The sequence below is a fragment of the Aquila chrysaetos genome, chromosome 1 (genome assembly GCF_900496995.4).
Source record: "Aquila chrysaetos chrysaetos chromosome 1, bAquChr1.4, whole genome shotgun sequence".
NCBI classification, from domain to species: Eukaryota; Metazoa; Chordata; class Aves; order Accipitriformes; family Accipitridae; genus Aquila; species Aquila chrysaetos.
Window position 1 is genome coordinate 13,647,307 of NC_044004.1, and position 24,532 is coordinate 13,671,838.

At 47.2% G+C, this 24,532-nt stretch overlaps 2 protein-coding genes across 3 annotated transcripts in view; both read left to right on the top strand.

The window, feature by feature from the left end:
- Positions 1-15,819, top strand: part of C1H4orf50 (chromosome 1 C4orf50 homolog) — an 84,262-nt gene extending 68,443 nt beyond the window's left edge. The window contains exon 16 of the mRNA XM_041123147.1: positions 11,448-15,819. The gene's annotated coding sequence lies outside the window, so the exon portion shown is untranslated. The remainder of the gene's footprint in view (positions 1-11,447) is intronic.
- A 3,984-nt stretch (positions 15,820-19,803) lies between these two features.
- Positions 19,804-24,532, top strand: part of CRMP1 (collapsin response mediator protein 1) — a 52,025-nt gene continuing 47,296 nt past the window's right edge. The window contains exon 1 of one of the 2 annotated variants that reach the window (XM_030011626.2): positions 19,804-20,699. In XM_030011626.2, the coding sequence (XP_029867486.1) occupies positions 20,328-20,699 (372 nt within the window). In that variant the 5' untranslated portion in view covers positions 19,804-20,327. Of the gene's footprint in view, positions 20,700-23,253; positions 23,623-24,532 lie in introns of those variants that run through there. The other variant, XM_030011634.2, reaches the window with a different exon arrangement.

A 24,532-nucleotide genomic window follows, 5' to 3' on the forward strand; every position in this document is an offset into this window, starting at 1 on the left:
CAGGAAATTGCTGCCCTCATAAATTCCTGGGACTGTGTGCTCGAGGCATAGTGTCATCTCTGATACCTGTCTGCCACTAGTGATCTCCAAGAACTTCTTATAAAATTATAGTCTATGCATTAACAAGGTGTAGGAGGGAAGGATGTATTTTATGTAAATTTAGTCAGGAAGTCTTTGAAACTAATTGCTTAAAGTGAGTGGGGAAAGCTGATAGAGTGTGATAGACATACAGAATTTTTTTCCTGCTTTCAGAATAGATAGTGTTGATTAACTGGGCTTAGTATAGCACTGCATATATTAACTGAGCATAAAATTTCTCAGTGGATGAGCCTGCTCTGTGGATGAACTTAACAGGCCGTGCTCTGGTTGTTATTACAGATGCAAATTTAGGAAGTTTTAGAGCTATACTCAGACTCAGGAGTAATGCTAGGGAAATCCTTCTTCACATATGCTACTTAGTGTAGGTACCCCTGAGAGATGTCAAAAGCTTGTCTGTCAATCAGCCTGCTAGTTTACATGCTAAGTCCTGTTTGGTCTTTCTGGTTTGTGCTTGTTGGTCATGCTGACTTGTCTGCTAGAACAGCCTCTGATCTTTCTTTGGTGCTGTTCTGGACACGGTCTACCATTCTGCAGGCATGGACTACATGCCCTGTTCCTAGTGCATCACCTTGTATTTAACCATATTGGAATATTTATAGAAAATCAGTGATTTCATTTCCATGCTAGCTGGAGGCTGGAGTTACAAGTTAGAGTTACCTTCTTTATCTACAACCAGGATTTTGCATAGATGTCTACATGTATTTGATACCTGAATTAAATGCATCATGGTGCCTACTGTAGTAGGTCAAATCTGTTGTTCTCAAGTATGACTGCGTGTGATGGATCTATGCACACTTCATTTCAGCGTGAGAGCTGGGCACCTGCTGTTGACTTTTGTCCTCTTCCCTTCACCAAACCTTGACCTAGTTTTAATGGGCAGAAGACTTTTACGACATGCAAGTCTGCATAGACTCTCCTCCACGCTGTGTCCTGTGGACATGTATGAAGTCCCTGACCATTGCCACAACTATTTCACAGGGGTGACTGGTGGATGTGTGACAAAATGGAAAAGGTCAAACAAAAAGGCAGAGCAAGAAGCAGCAGTAAGAAAATGTGATGGAGTGAACTCACAAGTTAACAACTGAACTTAAAACAGTATATTAAAATAAAACTAACATGAATTAACTCAAAATCTTTTCTTTCCAGAACAAAACTGCACTTGAATGGATGGGCACTAGTGAATTAAAAAAAAAAAAAAAACAACAACAAAAAAAGCCCCTCATGAAAATGATCCAGTGTGTCTCATTGTAAGCACCAGGCTGAGAACATGTAACAATTACAGGTCTTTGGAAAATTGAAGACTGAGATTTCAGTGGTTCTCCTTTAATAGGAAAAAAAGATGGATATGAGTCTTTGATGAACAGCGCACAAGGTTATGTAGCAGTCACAGCATATTCTGTCTTACTTATTTGGGACAGAGAGCCAGATGCATCATTGTTACATAAGCCTGCTGACCTGCATATAGAGCTTTGTGGTAATAGAGTTTCAGAAAAATAAATCCTGTTCAACTTAGCCAACATGAAGATACAAAATTAGTGTCTTTTAAGTTCTGTTGCTTTCTACTTGCTTTCTCTGGAGTTGTATCGCTATGCAGGTGTGTTTAAAGGGGAAAACCTCACGAAACATGTTATTCCCTAAAGGGCTTGGTTTTGAAAATAAAATTGGGAGGGTATGAATACCTGGGATAAAGAGGAAGGGTGAGGAGGCAATGAGTGTGATAAAAGCTCAGTCTGCTGAGTAATGGTACAATCTGTATGTTTAGGGAATGGGACTGCAAGATGCGTTGTACACCATCTGTAACAGCCCATTATTTAAGTGGTGTAACATGGAAAAAGATCATGCCATTTTGCAGAGGATTTTGATAATTTGTTCAATTTGATTTTATTCTGATTTGAAGTGAGAAGGAGTATTTTTTCAATTCTTAATGAATAGAATAGAATATTTTCAGTTGGAAGGGACCTACAACGATTATCTAGTCCAAAGTTAATGACACCTAGAACTGGAGGCATCAGAAGCTCTGGGGTCCCCAGCTCGAGGGATTCTGTTGGGATACTCTGGCTGCCTGGGATGCCAAGGAGTTGCACATTTCCAGAGCTTCCAGACTTTTGCTTCTTTTCTTTCTGTCTGGTGGGCTAACAGAGAGCTGGCAGCCTTGGAGTTTATGAGCAGGGATACTCTGCTCTGAGTTTCTTGGCATCCTGCCTAATGAGATCTGTAGAGAAGCCAGCAGCTGAGGAGCTCTGCAATCTCTGAGACAATCCTGGAGCAATAACTTCTTTCAAACTCCCACTCTCTGTCAACCTGCCAGGAGCACTGTTGAAGAACAGGGAAGGGGACCTGGCAGGAAATCAGGCGTGATTCCTGCAGCCTCATCAAAATCAAATGTTCCATTCAAAATGTTTCTGACCACTTTTAGTAACCCCATGCAGAAACCCTAACATGTCAGCACCTGATCCTGCAGGTTCTGCATCCCCTTGCTTTAGGTATAATGGGTGCAAAGCTCAAAGAGGCAGAAGAGAGGATGAAGAGATATTTACACCATCCTAGTATCTCTGTAGTTGGGATGCCAGTCAGCTGCAGCTCTTCACATAGCACTAGACTGCCCGTAGTCAGGTGGCCTACAAATCCCTACTGGTATTGGAGGACACAGTTATTCTAGGAAGACTCTTGACTGGTGTAGCGGCTAATATAATTGTACTGGAAAGGTAGATGAAATACATGTTGGCACCTGCGCTTTTTCCCGTGCTTGCTTTATGATTGACCTTGAGGTCTGTGTCTGAGTAGAGATACTGGTCCAAACAGTGGGGACAGGAGAATTGTCCGGGCACACTTGTCCCAAGCATGTACTTAAAATTCAATACAGATATTTCCAATGTAAGTTATAGCAGCCTAAAGGTTATTGTAATTTATACTTGTAATCTACAGCTACAGAGTGACGATTCAGCAGCTGGGGGGACCTGGAAGGTGAGCATGCTCTCGCTTTTTCTAGCCATAGAGCAGGAGGATGATAATACAACAGGCCTTGTGGCTTACTGTGATGACTATGGCCCCTGCAGGGTGAATTAGGACTAATGATGCAATGCAAAATTGCCCAAATGACAGAGAGAATCTGGGCCACTGTGTTCATCTTGTCTGATTTCCAAATTTTTCAGTGCTCAGGGGGACAGGATTATAACAAAGTTTGACTTCCTGCTATGTAGGTCGCATGCTGTGTGCTGAATCCTCCACCAGAGGGGTAAAGCTGGACCTTTGCCTGTGTAAATATTGATGGGAATAGCGAATGTTTTTCTTTTATTAATAATTTTCAACTAGTTAGATTTAGGATAGAACCATTTAGACTTTTACTGTTGGTGGTGCATTAAATAACAATGTAACACCGTGTTGCAGTTATTAAACTCTGCAGTCGTCAGATTGCTGCCTCTAAGCAAAATCTACTGTTGCTCTGGAGGCTTTCCGGGTGACGAGTGGGCTGCCTGGCTCTGCCGTGGGGTGTTCAAAGGTACCATCACCCTAGTGCTCCTGCAACCACAGCTGAGCATCCGCTGTCTCTGGCAGACAAGGCTGTGAAGGCTGACACACAAATCTGCTGTAGGCTGATCTGGGAACAGGGTGAGGAAGTAACCACAGAGAGTCTACGATTTGCTCACAGACTTGTAATGACACTGCTTTGATTACCATTGTAAAAAAAAAAAAAAAAAATCCAACCTACTCTAGCAGTTATTCTGGCTTATAACAGGCCTCTCTAAAGATCAGGCAAGGAAAACAAAGCAAAACAGAAAAAAGCTCAAATATTTGTGTGCTTGTGTCTTCCTAAGCTTTTGCTGTGGGATGCAGAGCATCTAGCAATCCTCTTCCTCAGATGCTACTTAATCTGTTCTGGATGCTCATACATCGTTTTCCCCTGTGTGGTTGGAGGGGTAGTGGGATACAAAAATGCTTTGCTGAAATGTGAATTCACTTGCCCATTTTTCTTAGGCTGACAGCAGCAAGGCAAACCTGCTCATCAGTTACTTGTCTGACTGTGCATTTTAGGGGAAGATATTTCTTTGTTACTGCTGCAGCTCTGTTGCAGCAATTAAAAAAAAAATGTATCTAAGGAGGAGGCAATAACTCTGAAAGTGTCTTTGGTGACTAAACATTATACTCTAAATATGCAGTGTTGCTGCTGATTTTCCCAGTCTCCTGTGAGTCATAAAATCTTGTCTCTATTGAGTGAGCCATTCTTAATGACCTTGACTTTTAAAAAAAATGACTGTGACTCCCCCTAAGTCATATAATTTAAATGAATGGTTTTCTGTAGCACATTTGTAGTGCTTTTCAAATCATTAAAATTCCTGACAGACAATGGGCAGGTCTGCATTTGCAGGCATCACTGCTGTCCCCAGGACAAAGCCCCTCTGGCCCAAAGGTTGCTGTGCCTTGGATGAATGCAAGTCTTCTGGGCAGCCTTTACCCATGCAAATGTGAATAGGACTGCCTGGGAAGATCATCTGGTAAAGAGATAGCATGCTCCAGAGACTGAAGGGCTCAAATGGCCTCTAATTCCAAGGACCTTGTGTTGTCCTGCTCACAATTTGTGCTTTTCAATCCCAACAGGTCTTTCGTGGTTTTATTTACCTCCTTGGCTTCCCCAGCATCCCCCACAGACCAGGGTGCTGCTCTGAGGCACAGGCTTTCCCCTCGTAGTCTGTTGATCCAGTTTGCAATGCTTTGCTGCAAAGAGGTTGAATCCAACTCAGCAAATAAAGCATGTTTTCACAAGATTCATGGCTGTTACCTATTGGAAATATATCTGTTCCAGTGGTATTCTGCAACTGGTCTGTGAAACTGGTATTACACATTACCAGCAGAACCTTATCAGTAAGATTTCAATATTAAGAATGCCTCTCTGAGAAACTGTAAGGGAAAGGAGTGGCACAGCAGCCCAAAAGATTTGGAAATAACAAAGTTGAATGTGCTTCTATTGCATATTTTAGGGGGATGGGGGGTTGGGGGGGGCTGTGGGACCGTTGTGGGTCAACATGGCTGTTGCCAGAAGAAACACTGTATGTCCCAGTTGTAACCAGATGTATTATAGTGCTAAAGCACACAGTGAAGTACATTAGATGTGAAGTATTTGTTGTGGTTGTTGCTACTGTCTGTTACTCTTGGTGATTATTTGATAATGCTCACTTCTTTAACAAACCTCAGCAAAATATGCACATGATAGGGATTGTCTCCATTTTTGAGTTGACAAGATAATCCTTCTGGGATTTGCTTTTTCATTGTGCTGAGTGGCATTATTGTTTTGAGATGTTTCTCAAAAACAATATGCTTGCTAAGGTACCACTCTGCCATTGTATTTGGACATGTCATGCTGTTATTGTCTCTGTAGTGTGAGGTTAACTCATTTGTATTAGCCTTTAAATCCATTATAACTGTCTTAATGGGAGAGATGTAAATAACGCTAAATTCATGTCCTCAATTTACCTTAGCACAAAAAAGAGCCTATATTTAATAAATGCTGTTAGATTTTCAAGGCTAGTAAAAGCTCTGGGATATATAAATGAGGTGGTGCCTGTACAGGAAAATCGAATCAGTAAAATAAAGGGGGTCCTGTGGAAGATGCTTTGAATACAAGGGTGTTTTACTTGTTTCTTATTTTAAATTGGAATAGGGCCACTGTTTAATTAGGACTAGCACTGGGTGAACTCTATCATAAAAAAAAAAAAAAAAAGATTCCAGCTGGTTTTTCCTTTTTTTTTGTGTGTTCTCAACAATCTGTGATCAGACTTCAAGGTTTCCTAGTTTGTCATTTTAAATTGTTGGACTGCTTCATATCAACGTGTTTCACCCTAAGATTCTTGGCAAGCTGGCTTGCTTTGGATGCATTTTCAAGATTTTGGGTTAGCAATCGATCTCATAAGTGTGTATGTTACTGCTGCCTGCCTGCAAAGTTGTGGAAAATTTGATGAGCAGGAGGTTAGACATCGGGATTCTTCTGGAAACATTTGCATCTCAAAGATGCAAAGGATTGCAAGGATATTATTCTAGGAGACATTTTTTGAAAGCAAGTGTATTATTTCTCTATATATTGATAGGCCATTAACAGAAGAAATTAACTTCCGGAATGGTGCTCAGCACAGCAGTGAATTCAACTGTCCGTGCACATTTGTAAGATTCACATTTGCAACTTCTGTTCACTGTGCTTACCCAATCCTAATTAAGACCCTTAGATTGTTCTGGATGCTCATGATTATATTAGTTAGACCAAGTAAAATATCTGTAATTTCATTATCAACTATTAAAGAACAGCACAAGCTTTCATGCCTGGCATTTTCTTTCATTTGTGCTACTGTAGCTCCAGAATAGTGGTAGAAGCCAGTGATGCTTCAGTGATACTAACAAGAGGATAATATGTGACCCTTGATAAGGGCAGAGACACAGCAGAGTGATTCTTTCATATTTTACAGCAGAAACTCTTTTCAGGTGTTGCATAGCACCTTCTTCAAATATTTGTTCATAATAGAAAAAAATAGGTATTTCCTTGCTGGCTATAAAGAAATTTTATTAATTCCTTGAATTTTGCACTTTCTTCACTTTAAACACGAAACAATGGATATATGGTGTGCCCACCCCGCATATCAGGGCTGAGGTATAGAGTACCCACTGTGTACTGGTGACTTCAGACCTTTGATGCTGTGTGTTATATACTGAGGAAATGTTCCCAGTATGCATTGACTGATATTATTCAGAAGCCAGACTGGAGCAGTTGGAACTGCATGATGGTCCACCACCTAAACCCACCTCAGATAACTGGAAGGTTAGCAGACATTATTTTGATATGTTTTTACACTGGTATCACCATATTTCATGTCTTCTTTCAGATGATCAGAATAAAATAGCACCCTCCTTTTTCTATCTTCATCTTCTCAATGGAAGGAACTATTTAACTTAAAATCTTGTGTGTGCATTCATTACGGTTGGACTTGATGATCTTAAAGGTCTTTTCCAAACAAAATGATTCTTTGATTAATTAAAAAAGAGAATAGGGACTCTCTGAAGATGCCGTAAAGGTTTTAGGAATTTGTATACACTCCTGCAGCTGGTTTTGTTTTGGTTTTTTTTCCTTCCAGCCCTGCTGCTGTTTGTTTTTAAAGTCTCTATATTGGCTTGTTGCTCTCCAACTTCGATGCACACTCTGAAACTTTTTGCAAAGCTTTTACTGCTGTACCTTCTTCAGGGGAGGAGGGTGGCTTCCACCCTGTGCTTTACAAGGGACAGAGACCTCGGACCCTGCCAGTGGACACAGAGCTCTGCTCTCCGAGGAACTAGTTGGAGTGGAGGAGTTAAACAGGACAGCCCTCTTTAGGAGGAGGTGCGGTTGGTCAGCAATAGTTCTGTTCCACCGGTATGAGCTGAGGTGGATGAGCTTACGCAGACCAGATCATTGTATTCTTTGTATTGTCTGTCTCTGAACAAGCTGAGCTGGCCAGGGGACAGCAATGGCCTTGACTGGCAGTACTGGTGCTTCTGAGCTTCCTTAAGTATGTTAGTTTAGATACTTGAGGGAGTAGTCCACTTGCTCTGTGAGGACAGGCCAAGGGATCTAGGCTTGTTCACCCTGGAGAAGAGCCAGCTTTGGAGGGACCTCACAGCAGCCTTCCTGAACCTGTGAGGAAGTAATTGAGATGACAGATGGAGCTGGGCTGTTCACGGTGGTGCATAGCGAGAGGATGAGACACGACAGTGGGCATAAGTTGAAAGAAGACGGGTTCATACTGGACATAGGAAAAGCATTTCCCTCATGAGGACAGCCCAGCAGTGGGACAGGCTGCCTGGGGAGGTTGTGCATTCTCCATCCTGAGAGGTTTTCAAGGTTTGACTAAGTAAGCCCTGAGCAAACTGGTCTGACTTTGGAACTGACTCTGCTTTGAGTAGCTTGATCTAAATGACCTTCTGAGGTTCCTTCCTATGATTTATAGTTTCCTGATACTTAGCACATGATGAACAAGGATAGATGAGGAGAACTGGGAGCAGCTAGAATAAAAAAATGCTGGCAGCTCACAGAGGTGGTAAAAGATTGGAGAACATCAAGTGAGTGCATGAAAATGGATCGCTGATCTTTGTTATGTTGGAAATTATTCAGTCCTGGCTTAGAGAACAGTGCACAGTCTTACCACTTTTATGTTGCAAGGTTGCCTTTAAGGCTCCAATGTCATGAAGAAATCAGTTTTGTTTAATGACCTTCTGCATTAGCAGTTCTTTGTGTTGGTGGCTGAAATTGATTTTGCTTGTGATGTGAAGGAACAGGAGCCCAGCCTCTGCATCGTTGCTCAAGCATGTGCTAGCTCTAACAAAGAATGGGAGGCCAGCAAATTTCTGAGCACCAGAAGTGTCCTTGCTGAAACTCTTAGGTCCACTATTGATAAAGACTCAGCTGGTTTTTAATCACTGTGATGCATGGCCGGAAACTGCACCTTTGGGCTTAAGCAATGGAAATGCTTGGTTGATAGTTTTCTTTGGTGAAGTGACATCATGAAGACCTTTTTTATTTTCCTCAAACATTTCACAAAACAGACTTCCTCCCTGACCAGAGTAATTACAAAACAGTTCAGTAGTGGTTTATGTTGCCATAATGCTTAATTAGAAAAGTGGTATGAAGAAAAAGAAGGAGAAGGGTGAAGGATAAATATGCCAAGGAAATAAGACTGCAAGGAGCACAAGATTTCAAAAAGACTTGGAGTAGAGAATAAAAGGAGAGATAAATAATGTCACATAGGAAGGAGCAAGGACAAAGAGGATGAAAGGAATGTGAAAGAGAAAATGAAGAGTCTGACAAAAACAAGAAAAGAAATATAACGGACAGTTAACATTTCAAGAAAAAATAATAAAAATGGAAGGAAATATTGTGCAAATAATGACATTTACATTTGTAAATGCTCCCTAGTCTAGCAGTGCATGTTTGGCAAATATTCTTTATCTCTGACTTTGGAAAACTGGAGAACTTGGTTTAAATTTAAATTGGTGGATAACTGTCATGGTTTAACCCCAGCCAGCAGCTAAGCACCACGCAGCTGCTCACTTACTTCCCCCCACCCAGTGGGATGGGGGAGAAAATTGGGAAAAGAAGAAAACTCGTGGGCTGAGATAAGGACAGTTTAATAGAGTAGAATGGAAGAAACTAATAATGATAATGATAACACTAATAAAATGACAACAGCAATAATAAAAGGATTGGAATATACAAATGATGCACAGTGCAATTGCTCACCACCCGCCAATTGACGCCCAGTTAGTCCCCAAGCGGCGATCCCCCCACCCCCACTCCCCCCAGTTCCTATACTAGATGTGACGTCACATGGTATGGAATACCCCGTTGGCCAGTTTGGGTCAGCTGCCCTGGCTGTGTCCCCTCCCAACCTCTTGAGTCCCTCCAGCTTTCTCACTGGCTGGGCATGAGAAGCTGAAAAATCCTTGACTTTAGACTAAACACTACTTGGCAACAACTGAAAACATCAGTGTTATCAACATTCTTCTCATACCTAACTCAAAAACATAGCACTGTACCAGCTACTAGGAAGACAATTAACTCTATCCCAGCTGAAACCAGGACAATAACAAAAGATGTGATCACTAAAGTGCAAAAAAAATACATGATCATTGAATAAAATAAGGCTAAGTTTTAGAAGGACCTAGGGACTCATCCTTCTGATCCTTCCCAACTCCTGTGCACAGGGATGGGATCACAGAGAAGAGACTTTGTGTATGAGTAGAAGGGGAGAGGCAGGAATGTATTTCAGACCATCCCTGAATATGAGACCAACTCTGCTGTTACCAAGTCATATTTCTCTTTGTAACATTAATTACAAAAGGGAAAGTGCTTGATGTCCTGAAAAATCCTTGGAAGCTCTGGATAGCAAAGGCTGTTAAGTGTGTTCCGCTGGGTCTTCTTTTGATTGCACTTAGACTACAAAGACATTAATCAAAAAAGAAGATGCTCCATGGAGACTCCAGTAGTGTTCCCTTTCTTTGCCTGGAGACAAGAATGAACTGCAACGGACTTGTTCATTTGCAGCACAGCCTGGAGCTCTATTAGACCATGGAAAGAGAAGAAATTCCAAAATTGGTTTTGTTTGGATCCACCTACAGCAGAGACAGAGATAATGTATAATGTCTTAAGAAGGCTGCAGAAAGCTTCTGGCATTGTTTTGAATCAGAAGCAAGTCTGAACATTTGCCACCTTCTGATCCAAGATGGAGATCTGAGCTAGGGAGTATGCAAGGGCTCTAAAAGCCTCTCATTGCTCCTAGATGTGCTCCTGCCCAACTGGCACTCTCCTGGCTCAGTTACTGACTTTTGCATACCTCACTGGTTTTGTGTCCTACAATATCCCATCCAGCTGCTTCTCCAAAAAGAATGGCCTCTGCTTTATTGCTCTGCCTCCCTCTGCAGCATTTTTTTTCTCTTCTGTTCTTCATACTTGGAAAAACCTTTCCATCCTAAAGTACAAGCCATAAAGGCTCTCTTCTTTCCCAGTTTTTAATTTTTCTCTTTTGGGGGGCATGTTGGTGAATGGGACATGTTTTACTGATGACAGTTAATTACTCTTACCAGTCAGTTATTATAATAATAATTACAATATATCATTTTTTAAAATTCTGTGTGTTATTATCATTTCCTATATTCCTGATGTACTAAGATGTATGTTTCTCCAGTAGGCATCAAGTTTTAGCCAGCGTTAAATATGCAGGCAGTGCATCACTGGTGATATTTAGCAGTAATAATGACAGCCTCAGTGGAAATTGCAAAGCCAGATATAGTATTTTGCAGGCTTTGAAACTTAATATCTGAGGAAGAATTCAAATAATGAATATTGCTCTGAGAAGAGGCATAGAAATAGGACTTACTTGGAAGGTCGGATTTGTGATGGCTGTCATCCCTGGGATGAACTTTATCCATGAGACTACTTCTGTAGATCCCTGCCAAGGGGATTATGAAATGGTGTTGGGAAGATGGCAGGGAGTGTTTATTCCCATATAAACAGATGACAAGAACTTGTTTACAAGAAGGAGTAGCAAAAGAGAAAATTATGGGATGTGCTCTTCATCTTAAAATCGGTAAATCATGGGAGAATGTCTCAATGTGTTTTGAACAGTTCAGTTTCTACAATGTGTTCACTTAACACTGCCATTATGTTATCTTTGTATGGAAGCACCTAGGCACACTGCTTCCCAAATGTTTTATTTTGACCTTGAATGAATAACAAATGATTCCTTAAATTGTGAAAATCCAGATACTTATTTTATGGTTTTGTCCTTTTTTTTTTCTCCCCCCCCCCTTTTTTTTTTCTCCTTCCTCTTATCCAGGGAAGAATGTATCAGTCACACAGAAGAAGCAGTACTGCTCTGAAGGAATGATGAAAGGTGCTTTGACCTGGTGGTGACTGCAGCTGCTTCATTATGGGAAAAACTGAGAAGTTGTCCTGAGTTACTATCTAATACGTTTAGCCACCTCCTGTAGTGGAAGCTGGCCACGCGGGCCAACCCAGTGTGTGGTTTGAGTTTTCATTCTGTTTTGTTTTCTTGGGATCTCAGCATTTGCATTTTAAGGAAATTATCAAGTTAAGCACAGATCTCAGTCTTCATGGGTCTGCTTGTGTGGGCATGTAATATATCTTCAGCCTCATATGGCTTTGAGCATTCCTGAAAGAGCCTTTGATCTGAGTTAGGATGGTTAGTATTTCTGAGGACATGGTACTTGAGGGTACAAACTGTTTAGGAAATGAGACAGAACTGCATTTTTACAAGGGTAAGTAGGAATTGGGAATGTACTTCATGTGCACTGAGAGGCACTTGGCACATCAAAGCGCCATGTCCTAATACTCTAGATGGATTATTTCAACCACATGAATAGGCCACACTGAATTTAACTTTCAGATAAGGCATTCGCATGCATACATGCTTTTCCTGAAATAGGTGGTTTTGTGCACACTGGTTAGTAATAGTACACGTGATGCGAACACATTTTGCAACCACACTGCACAATACAGATTTATCCACCCATAACCCCTACTATTCATGTCTGAGTACCCATTTGTGAAGGCAGGGAGATATGAATGCAGGCATGAGATTTGTGCATAAGGGATCATATGGTTCCATCCATTCCTTCTTTAACTAAAAGCACACAGCACTGTTGAAGTCAGTGGCAATACTTGTGTTGACCTGAATGAGAGCAGCCGTGGGTACTGCTCTCTCAAACTATCCTTTACAGTGTAATGCACTTTCAGTTTTGATAACTGTTTTATGACACGCATTTCTTTTTTTTTTTTTTTTTAACATTGAACTAACTGCTAGAATGTGCTGTCTTTACAATGCTTACTCGCCCAGTAATTCCAGATATCCTTTGAAAAGATGCAGAAGGATAATAAACTGTGGAATCCCAGATCAGATTAATGTAATGTGCATTTCTAGATTATGATTAGTAACAAGATGACACGTTGGCATGGTAACACTTGAAGCTTAACTGCAAGTTCTTAAAATAAAGCAATGACATATGTATAGGTTTCTATCCATTTGCATACTCTCCACCTGAAAACATACATCATTTCCAGAACAGTCAGGCAATTTAACCTTCCTTCTTACTTTTGAATTAAGTGTTGAACTAAAACATCATGCCTCTCTCCCAGTTTTTATGCGTCATCTCCAACCGTAAATTACAAATGTTGATAATGGACCTGTCCATTTTATAACATCTTAGGCTTTCTGTCTTTTGGTTTCATTTTAAAACGATTAGCATAAGGAATGTAGGACATGCTTCATTCTTTGTGGTTTGTACCAGATTGATCTCCTTTAAATTCTGCCACCTCCTAATATGAAAATTGTTTCACTGATATTGGAAAAGTCTGTTTATTAATTAAATTGATAGATCAGTGGGTGCATTTCATGTGGCTGAGGATTAGGAATTAAAATCCCAACTTTACCTCAAATTATCGTAAGAAAGCAGTACAATTTTTAATGTGAGACTAGTAGCTGAGACAGAGAGCCTAGCTATTATTTTCTAGTTGCCTTACGGTGAAGAGAAAGGTGTTGTCTAGTTGTTACAGAGTCTGTTTGGCTTTCTTTCACTAAGCAGAAGTTAACTTGTTTAATGTGCTATCTGTGGTAAATGTGCCAGGGGATGCTTTACGTGTATCTCTGTTTTGTGTCAAACTTTCTCAGAATGCAAAATAGGGCACTTTGTTCTGATTGCTTTATATGCACAATATTGCTTTGACCAAATTCCTTACAGTCAAAATTGAGATGCTGCTAAGTTCTGCGTAAGTAAATACAATTTTCTTCTGTCACCCTAAATAGACAAAATGGGCAATGTTACATGGAAAATATGATTTCTTTGACAGTTCACTTATTTATGTATACTCTACTGTATAAATCATCGCAGGATATTGAAAATATAGCTTACAGTATTTCCACAGCCCCTTACACAACCTTTAAATCCTGAATTCTGTTCTTCACACCACTACGGATGGCAGATGCTGGAAGTACAATGATTGACTCCGGCATGATAATCATGTTACATTCAGAATAATACAATTGCCAGGAAATATTTCACATACACAGCAGAGTTCCCAGGATAAACCTCCTGCTAAGGCATGGCTGATGTTTGTCCTTGTGGCCTTTTAACAAGTGGAAACCCTGATCTGTGTTTCGTAAATCTACCTGTATTTCTCACTTGCAGATGAAGGATTTTATTATTTGAATTTACTGTGGTTGTGGGGTGGAGGGAGGGAGGGAGGGAGGGACATGTGCATGCTGGGTTTTGCCACTAATCCTTTGGAAATCCTTTAGTGCCTTAAGGAGGCAGAGGGGGAACAGACCTTAGGATTACAGAAACTTGTTCAAACCTCTTTCCTGCTTTAGCAGAATTCCTTTAAAATATATTGTGCCTTTGGCTCCAAACATATTTGCATTAGAAATCAGTAGCCATGGGATTATGGACAGGAATTTTTGTCCCCGCACAAATGTTGGGAAAGAGAGTATACTGTTTCTTATATAGGATGTGAATTAAAAATATAGCTAACTTAAGTTCTACCATTGGGATCCATGCATACTAGGAAAGTTGCAAGTTGCAGGTAAAGCCAAAAAAAAAAAAAAAAAAAAAAAAAGAAAAGAAAAGAAAAAAGGAGAAAATTTAAATGTACTGGATGAAATGATTGTACCACTGAAGTGACTGGCAAATTTCCACTGGCTTCCCTGGGACCAAGATTTCATGCTTGCTTCTACTTGGCTTAAGAAATGCTCACATATGATAGATACTTAAGCATTGTGCTCTCTTTAACATTGTCTATGCACACAGAAGAGGAAAAGAGAGATTAGTAGTTGTGGAGACCTGCCTTGATTTGGAGTTGATGGGATCTGTGGTATAAATCTCTGGTCACTATTGTTTCTCTATGTAACATAGACTCTTGCTATGGGAATATGAATATGCAAATGTAAATTCCAATGTGAAAGGTTACTGCGCAGTGTGCACTAACCGATGACCAAAACCTACATTTCTCTACTCTCTGAATTGTGGTCTTTTTTAAAAAGAGGGAAAATGTAGTTAACAGGTGAAAACCACTCCTGTGCAAAAAAGGCCTGTGTGAGGCGATTCATGTACTCACTGATGGTCCTAAACAGATCTTAGGAAAAGTTGAAAAAGATTTTAGTTCATGAGTAAATTTTATCTTTTAGGAATTAAGACCAATTTGTTGGTAGAGAACTACAAAAAAAAAAAAAAAAGGGGGGGGGGAAAAATGAAGGCCTGAAAATCAGAGTGGTGGTGGTCTTCTATTTTGCTCCCCGTGATGACAAGCAAGTTTTAAAGAATATGTAAATAGTTAAAAGAAAATCATTACATGGCTCGCAGTATGTAAGACAAGACCCAGCATGGAACAGATTTTTATAGCTTGTTTATAAATTACACTTCTGTCTTTTGTTTGAAACTTGGAAAAAGAAACTGTGTAAATTAAATAAGGAGCTAAGACTTAATGCACACATTTGTTTGACTGAAACAAAGATATTTCCCCACCTCCTGAAGTATTAATGAGTAATCTGGGATCAACAACGTATGGAGATCTTGCCTTTTGAGTTCTAGTGCTGTGCAGCTATTTAACTCTTTTGCACAGCCAACAGTGGGATGGTGACCAGAAGTCATGAAGAGCAGTTGTTTAGGGCCACAAATTGGGATCCATTTAAAGAGGTGCCAAAGAATGCACAAAAAGGCTGGGGTTTATGGTGTGATACTTATTAAGCAGATGTACCAGCTAGACTGGGGAGGGAGGGGTGTTTGTAAATAAATGCAAAAAATGTAAACTCCAACCCATGACCACCCTGTAACTGGGTGTCAAATTGGTCTCGGCTAAGTGAGAAGTTTCAATAGTATGAGAGAAGCCATTCTTGTTTTAATCTGTTCCATTAAAACCTTCTGGATAACTTTTCAGCAAAGATTTCCACTCTAAGACATTTGTCATGGATATCAACTGTACATATGTATTAATTTTCAGTGTAACTAAGGAGGACACAGAATTGTAATGAAGTCACAAAGTCTACTTGATGATTATCACAGATTTGTAACTCTCACTTAAATTATGTAAGATATGTTGACATTTTATCTTGTTAACAAGATGTATTTTTCTATGTTAGTTAAATGTATAATTTGTATAATTTTGTATATTAAATGTATGCATATTTTAAATTAAAACCTTTATAATTTCAATTATTTTGACTCTAAAATGGTGGCTGAGCTTCTGAAATATAGTTGTAAATACAGCTGTACCCGTGGATAGCAACCCAGGAAGTCTCCATTTTGAGGAAGGGGCCACCTGGTCTTCTAACAGGGTAAGGAAACTGTTAGGCCTGCGCTCTTGTTCCTCTTCGTGGAGGAGCTGCCATTCAGCTTTTGCTGATTTAGCAGAATTAATATGAATTAGCAGAATACTACGGGCTGGATCGCTGCTCAGGAAGCGGGACACCTGAGCCTACAATATGAAAAAAAATCCATTTTAAAGCAAAGACTCTCATATGATTTTATGCTCATTTCTAACTTGAAAGTTTAATGCTGTTTTCTAAAGCACTGATTTGACATGTTCTCTGAGTCTTGTGGTCTCCTTATGTATCACCATTAAGATTAATGTCCTAGCTTAACACTGAAAAAACCCAGCATTAATCTTTGTTATTTCAAAAAAACTGAGCAGTTCTGGAAACTTGAACTATATTATCTAACTAGATCCCAAGTGTAAACAGAGTCCATCTTTTTTAGCCTTATGGATGTTAAATAAAAGACACTCTTCATTTAGCAGACGCATGCACTAAGTACAACATACTACGGGACCAGCAGAAGTTTTTTTCTGGAGGTTTGTATTGGTTTTGTGTGGCAAGGTTTTGGTAGCAGGGGGGGGTGTTACAAGGGTGGCTTCTGTAAGAAGTTGCTGGAAGCTTCCCCTATGTTCGAGAGAGAGAGCCAATACCAGCTGGCTCTAAGACGGACCCGCCGCCGGCCAAGGCCGAGCCAATCAGTGATAGTGGTAACGCCTCTGTGATAACATTTTTAAGAAGGAAAAAGTTGGGACGGGCGGGATTCGGCAGCCGGAGAGAGGAGTGAGAACATGTAAGAGAAACAACCCTGCGGACACCAAGGTCAGTGAAGAAGGAGGGGGAGGAGGTGCTCCAGGCGCCGGAGCAGAGATTCCCCTGTAGCCCATGGGGAAGACCATGGTGAGGCAGGCTGTCCCCCTGCAGCCCAGGGAGGTCCACGGTGGAGCAGATATCCACCTGTAGCCCGTGGAGGACCCCACACTGGAGCAGGTGGGTTTCCCAAAGGAGGCTGTGACCCCGTGGGAACCCTGCGCTGGAGCAGGCTTCTGGCAGGACCTGCGGATCTGTGGAGAGAGGAGCCCACGGAGCAGGTTTTCTGGCAGGACTTGTGACCCGGTGGGGGACCCACGCTGGAGCAGTGTGCTCCTGAAGGACTGCACGCCGTGGAAAGGACCCATGCTGGAGCAGTTCATGAAGAACTGCAGCCCGTGGGAAGGGCCCATGTTGGAGAAGTTCGTGGAGGACTGTCTCCCGTGGGTGGGACCCCACGCTGGAGCAGGGAAGAGTGTGAGGAGTCCTCCCCCTGAGGAGGATGAAGCGGCAGAAAACAACGTGTGATGAACTGACCGTAAACCCCATCCCCGTCTCCCTGTGCCGCTGGGGGGGTTGGTAGAGAAGCCGGGAGTGAAGCTGTGCCCGGGAAGAAGGGAGGGGTGGAGGGAAGGTGTTCTGAGATTTGGTTTTATTTCTCATTACTCTGCTCTGGTTGATTTGTAGTAAAGTGAGTTAATTTTCCCCAAGTTGAGTCTGTTTTGCCCGTGACGGTAAGTGGTGAGTGATCTCTCTCCTGTCCTTATCTCGACCCACAAGCTCTTTGTTGTATTTTCTCTCCCCTGTCCAGCTGAGGAGGGGGAGTGATAGAACGGCTTTGGTGGGCACCTGGCAACCAGCCAGGGTCAACCCATCACAAGGTTCAAATTATCTCTTGATTGCGAAGAAATATCTCATAAAATGAATAATTTTTCCAATACTTACGAAGACAGGCAGGTCACACATCACAGGCCATGTACCACCTGCATATTTCACTAACTGTCAAGGTTTGGTGTCCTGTGGAGGAACAAATTGACTTTTTTCTTCCCCAACATGATCAATAAATCTCAATGTTACCATCAGGAGCAAAAAATCAATATTTGCCCACATATAAGAGAAGAATTTAAGGAAGCAACAAAGCACTGTCCTACAAGCTATACCTATTTTTTTTCACACACCACTGAAACCTCCATAGGATATTAATGTGTTAATGTGGTAGCACGGTTCATTAAGTGAGCTGTGGAATCCTGGACAATATATGCTCAGAAATGTCAGTCACGATGCTGCAACTACTAAAATAAGTGTGTTAGTAACCAATGATCGGTGAACTTTTGACTAATTTCCTAACTGCCCTCGTGTAAACAACACACACAGTGTTGAATGCACACACAGGGCATTCAAGACAGCAGGTACCGCCACATGATAACAAATGCAGAAAAGAAAGATATTTTCCTTTGATGTGTTTTGGCAATGCTCAGGTATGTTACATCACCGCTTTTTCACACTGTTTTGGTCCATGGGTAGTTGTTAATGAGAAAGATGGTTGTCTGGACTTGCTTGTGATGAAATCCCAGGGGCCTCTGTCTTTAACCCCCCACTTTTCCTGATTAATTTATAACTTGTGATTTTTCTCGTGCTGGGACCACCGGGCATGCCTGTGGGCCATAGACGATGGTTCAGTGTGGCTGGGCTTGTATTCAAATGCCATAACCATGTTGTACGTGAGCAGAAAACGGGTCTTGTGATTGATCCACTGCTTCAAATGTGCTTAGTCATTTAATCAATCTCAGACCAGTTTGTTCCAATGTATTACTTGAGAGCAATAGAAAATGTCCCTTACGTAACTGCTGGTGTATTCAAAGCCTGTCAGAATTGTCTGAGACCTGCTGCGTGTGCGGGAGGGGAGTGACCAAGGTCGTGGGGTTTCGGTGGATGATCTCCTCCGGTGTTATAAGGCAGGTAGAGGTGTAAAGACGGGCTTTCAGAAGTGGGCTGTGCAGAGAGTTGAGGGTAACACATTCTTGCACCCCTCCGGCTTTAAACAAACCCTCCTCGATTTTGGGACCCGGCATCCCTCACAGCGAAAGGAAGCCCTCCGCAGCAGGGTCCCTGGGTCGCCTCTCCTCTGCCGAAGCGAAAGCCCGGCAAGAGCCGGCCGGGGCTGCCCGCCCGGGGACGCCGCCCGGGGTGCTGAAGGGACAGCTCCGCGGGGGCGGGCCGCGCTCCCGCCGCGCCGCTCCGCTCCGCTCCGCTCCGCTCCGCTCCGCTGGGGGTTCCGCCGGCCTTCCGCGGGGCTCGGCGGGGCGGCGGGCCGGGCACCCCCTGCTCCGCGGGCACTCCGGGCTCCGCGGGCTGCAGACTCCGCGGAGCCGCCGTGTCCGTCCCCCCCCCCGCGCCCCCGGCGCCCCATCCCCGGTGGCGGAGCCGGCGGCGCAGGCAGCGCTCGGCGCGATCACTTCCGTGTCAGGGCCGGCCGCCGCCGCCGCCGCCGTGCCCGCTGCCTGCGCGGCGCGCTGCGGGGTCGGACGCCCTCTCAGCGCCGCCTTGGCGGGAGGGCGGCGGCCGGGGGCGGCGGGGCGGGGCGGAGCGGGGCCGCCGGCACATCCCCCCCCGCCCCGGCCACCAGCTGCTGCGGCAGGGAGAGGGCAGCGCCAGCCCACCCCCCACCCTCCCCCCCCCCGCCCCGGGGGCCTGGGACTGGTTGTGCTTCCTCCCCCCGACCCCGGCCACCCCTCCGCCTCTCGCCGCCGCTCCCCCTGCGGCCGCCGACCGACCCCGAGCGGCGGGGGGGCAGCGCGGAACCGGCCCGCCCCCACCCCGCACCGCGGGCTGCCGCGGCCGCGCCCCCCGCCCGTCCGCCCCCCCCCCTCCCGCCCGGGCACCGCCGCAGCCTCCTCCTGCGGAGGGAGGCGGGGGGAATGTGAGTGTGCAAAGTGGGAGAAACTCCCTCCGGCTCGCTCGGGGGGGCTGGGGAGATTTGGGGCTTTTATTTTTTTTTCCTCCTCTTTTCTTTTTTTTTTTCCCCCCCCTGAAGCCACGTAGCAGCAGGTGACTGGCGTCCGCCCGCCGGGAAGGACCCTGTTTGCACCGGCTGTGTGTGCATGCAGCGGGCTCCCTCCTCCCCCTGCCTCCCGCCCCCCGGATCATTCTTTATACCGGGGGAGCGTGTGCACTGCGGTCCTTGCTCTGGGAATTGCTGCTGCTCTTCCTATTCGTCAAGGGCTTTCCAATCACCTGCCTCTGCCACCCTCTCCTCTCCGCTCTTTGTACTTTATTTTCACGTGCTCTTTACTAACACGGCTATTTTTAAATCCCGCTTGGATTTATTTCTTTCTCTCTCTTTCTCTCTTATTTTTCTTTTTCTTTCCCCCCCCCTTTTTTTTTTTTCCCAGGGGGTGGGTGGGGGGAGGGAAGTTAACGCTTGCATCTCCCTAAGGGAAAGATCCCACCAGCCAACCCAGCTCCGCCACTGCTGCATCCATCCATTCATTTTTATGGTCACTAGCAGCCTATCCCGGTAGTAGAAGGTGCAGAGAAGTGGGAGGCAGAGAGAGAGGGAGGGAGGGAGAGATCCGGACAGCGAGAATGGCCGAGAGAAAGAGGAACTGGAATAAAGAAGATGACCTGCCTGTGTATCTAGCTAGGCCGGGTACGACAGCCCAGACGCCGCGGCAGAAATACGGGGGGATGTTCGCCTCCGTGGAGGGGGCCTACGAGAACAAAACCATCGACTTCGACGCCTACAGCGTGGGGAAGAAGGGGTCCCGGACCCCGCGGAGCGGCAGTCGGCACGACATGCTGGACGGAGGGGACAACTACAGCGAGACCGCCAGCGACATCAGCGAGGTCTCCGGCTCCGTCATCAGCTCCCCGGGAGACCGGGAGGACAAGACCCCGGGCGTGGAGATCAGATACCCCGTGGGGAAAGAGCTGCTGCAGGGCCAGGACAATGGGCAGGTGAGCGGGGCCCCGGGCCGGGGGGCGGGAGCCGCCGCCCCCGCTCGCCGGGTGAGCCGTGCCGAGCTGTGCCATGCCGAGCCGAGCCGAGCCGTGCCATGCCGAGCCGTGCCGAGCCGTGCCGCAGAGCCCCGCTCGCCGGCGCGGGGGGACGGGGGCCGCCTTCGCGGGGGAGTTTCGGCACGGAAGGTCGGGGAGGCACGGACCCCTCCTCCCCGGCACGGTGATGCTATCGGAAAAGCCCGGCTGGCCCCTAAACTATCTCACTCGCCTGAGCTTAGTGGGGGCGGGGGGGGGGGGGGCGACCCCCGAAATCGTTTTCCTTTGTAAGTGATGGCGATGAGTTTCCCTTCCTGCCGTTAAAACGCTGCCCGTGCCGGGTGGGCTGGAGGGCGACCCGGGCCCCCTCGGCGCCTCCCCGCCGCCCTCCGGAACAAAGCAGCCCCCGCTGCACTTCTGGGCTCGCCGGGAAAAACTCCCGGGAGCCTGTCCCAGGCACAGACCCCGGCTCTGCCCCGGCCCCGGCTCTGCCCCTGGCTCCCCCCCCGGCTCCCCATGCGCCTTCATTGTCTCCCCGGCAGGGAGCGCGTAAGGCGGGAGGATCAGCCGGAACCTTTGCCCGGGGGTTCTCCACCTCTGGGGCTGCAACCTGCACTCATATTCTAGACTTAAGGAAAAAGTGAGGCCGGTGGGGCTGGCTAGCCTCTGCCAGCTGCGCTTCTCCATCCTACCCCTGTGTGTGGCACGCAGGCTGGAGGCAGACCCGGGGGGCTGGCTCTCCTGGGAACCCGGGCTGTCATTGATTTCCTCTTAGAAAGAAATGCGGCCTTGCGGTCATGGCCCTGCATAGATGCACCCTGTCCCTTAGCACCCAGCCCGGAGGCTGTATGGCCTGTCCATGCTCCACTCTTTCCACAGGCTAAGCTGAGAGTTTCCACTCTTCTCTCCCTCTCTTCAGTTTGAGCATGAATGGGGCACAGGTCCTTCCTCTCTGGTCAGGGGGCTGAGTGCAGGTGCCACATAGCCTCCTGTGCAGCCCGGTGGGTGCCCGCTGCAGTGGGACACTGGAGCGAGCAGGCAGGGCTTGGTGGGACACTGAGACTGCAATGGTGCCGCTTCACTGCAATGACCTCAGGGTTGCCTTCAGAGGCTGCCAGCTGCAGTGCAGTCTTCCCTTTCCCAGCTCACCTGAACCCCTATGTCTTTTCCATCAGGACCCCAGGGCAGTGGGAGGGTACGGCACACCCTGAACAGCCCCCATCTTCTGGGACATCCCTGGTGCCTCCTCTCCATCTTCCCTGCTTCCCAGTTCAGCCTGGGACTTAGGGTAGTGAACACATTTCATGCTGCCTCCCCGGATCTCGCCGTGCTTCCAAAGTTATCTGGCTCCAGGTTGGACTTGGGGGGGTGAGGAGGAGGTTGGGGGTAAAGTCTTTGGTCACTGGCTTAGGAAGGTGCACTGTAAGCAGCAGCCACGTGCTTGACCGCTGCGCAGCAGTGGCCAGAGCTTTTTGCAAGCTCCAAATGGTGATTTCGGGGCAGATGTGTCAGGGATGTGGCCTGGGTGGGAAATGCCTTGTATTTGTGTGTGTGTTGCAGGGGTGTGTGCGCCAAGAGCCCCTGGCTGCTCGTCGGGGGGATTAACTTGGGCACAGCATTGCAGTGCCTTTTACCCTTCCTGCAGTTGTTCATGGAACCTTGATCAAGCACTGTGGGTGGAGGGCAGCACTCTGTGAGTCAGAAAAGATGGAAAGGTTTCAATTAGCCACTTTTCCTCTCCAGCAGCTGCTGGCATAGCACCTACCTGGCCTGGCCGGGCTGTGCTGTGCTGTGCTGTGCCAGCCCCCAGGCCCTCCCTGGGGACTAGGCAGAGCAGGGAGTGCCACTGGGACAGTGACAAGGAGGGTAGAGCAGGTCAGTGCTGTTGGGGTCAGAGCCATTGGTGGGACAGAGCTGGCAGTGCCGTCGGGGTCAGTGCCATGGGGACGGAGCAGGGCAGTGCTATGGGGACAGAGCAGGGCAGTGCCATCGGGGTCAGTGCCGTGGGGAGAGAGCAGGGCAGTGCTATGGGGACAGAGCAAGGCAGTGCCATCGGGGTCAGTGCCATGGGGACAGAGCAGGGCAGTGCTATGGGGACAGAGCAGGGCAGTGCCATCGGGGTCAGTGCCGTGGGGACAGAGCAGGGCAGTGCCATACGAACAGAGCAGGCAGAACCGTGAGGTCGGAGCAGGGCAGTGCCGTGGGGATGCAGCAAGGCAGCGCCATCGGGGGCAGTGCTATGGGGAGAGAGCAGGCAGTGCCATTGCCATGTGCTGCGCGGGAGGACCCACGCCCGGGGGCTACCCCCCGACCCCCCGCCCCGGTCCCCGCCCCGCGGGAGCCCACGCGTGGGACCCCGCCGGTGACCTCAGCGTGCGAGCGGGGCGGTGGCGGAGCCGGGAGGGCGGCGTTTCCCAGCGCCGGTGCGGGCGGGAGGGAGGCTCCGGCTGGATTGATGGGCTGGGAAGGGGGGCCGAGGGGGTAGGGGTGGGGGACAGGAGGAAAGGAAACGCTTCCTGGGTTGAGCTGAGCGAATCCTGCTCCGACCTGCAGCCGGGAGGGCGCTGCTGCCGCCGGGAGAGGCAGCGCTCGCCGACCCCCCCGGGAGCCGCGTCCCTGTTTTATTGCAGCCGGAAAAAAAGGTGCCGGGTTTGCCGGGCTCCCCTTCCTCTGGGCGAGGAAACTTTGCCTCCATTACGCAGCTCTGCCGGGTCGCCCCCGCCCCGCCCCATCACCCGACCGGGCTCTGAATTATTATTCCTCTTATTACCGCCGATATTTTTCCGTCGGGCTCGGCTCGCTCCTCGGGGTGTGTTGCGTGCGCCCGGCGCTAGCGAGAGCCGACATGTCTTACCAGGGCAAGAAGAGCATCCCCCACATAACGGTAAGCGGATCCCGGCGCGCAGCGAGCCGCTGCCCTCGCTCCTTTGTTAGCGGGGCGGGGAAGGGCGTGAGGCGGGAGCGCAGCGGCCGCGGCCGCGCAGTGCCCCGCGGATGGCGGCGGGGAGCCCGCCGGGCTGCGGGGCCGCGGCCGAGCTTCCCCGGGGCTGGGCGGGTGCGGGCGCCGGTGCCCTGCCCTCCTCCTGCTGGAGCTCCGGGCTGGGAGTGATATTCTTTCATTTTAAATTCGTATTTTATTTTCTATTTTTTTTTTTCATTGTTTATTTTTTCCCTTTCCTCGCCCTCCGCGCAGCCGGGGCTCGGCGCTGCGTGCTCTCTCACCGGCCTGGGGCCGGCGGCGGTGGGTCGGGGCGGGGAAGGGAGGGCCGGCGCGGGGGGAGGCTTGCCCCGGCGCTGGCGGGGCCGGGGGTCGGGGGCCGGGGGCGGCGGTGCCGCCCTCCCGAGGAGCAGGGCCCGGGGAGGCTCGGCCGCCGGGCGAGGCAGAACAAAAGAGGGAGGGGACGAGCCGCAGCACAACGTGCCCCCGCCGCCGCCGCCGCCCCCCGGCAGCGGGCAGGGGCAGCGCGGCCCTCCGGCGGGGGCAGGGGGCGGTGGGCCAGGGTGGGCTGGGGGTGCGGAGAGGTGGGAGGTGGGGAAACGGGGTGGGGTGGGGTGGGGGGAAGCGTGGAAAATCAAAGAGTGCCATGATGCCGGCACCGACACCTCTGCGTGCTATTAATACATCAGACATGGTGCGGATCAGAAGTCAAAGAGTTAATCGTAACCATCCTCTTCCTATCTGTGCCTGTCTCCCGCTAGATGCTTTTATCCCCGAGCAGGACTACAATAGAGCATGCTTTCCGTCCCAGAAAGAAAGGATCTGGGTCCTTTGATTCAGCATATCGTTTCCCATA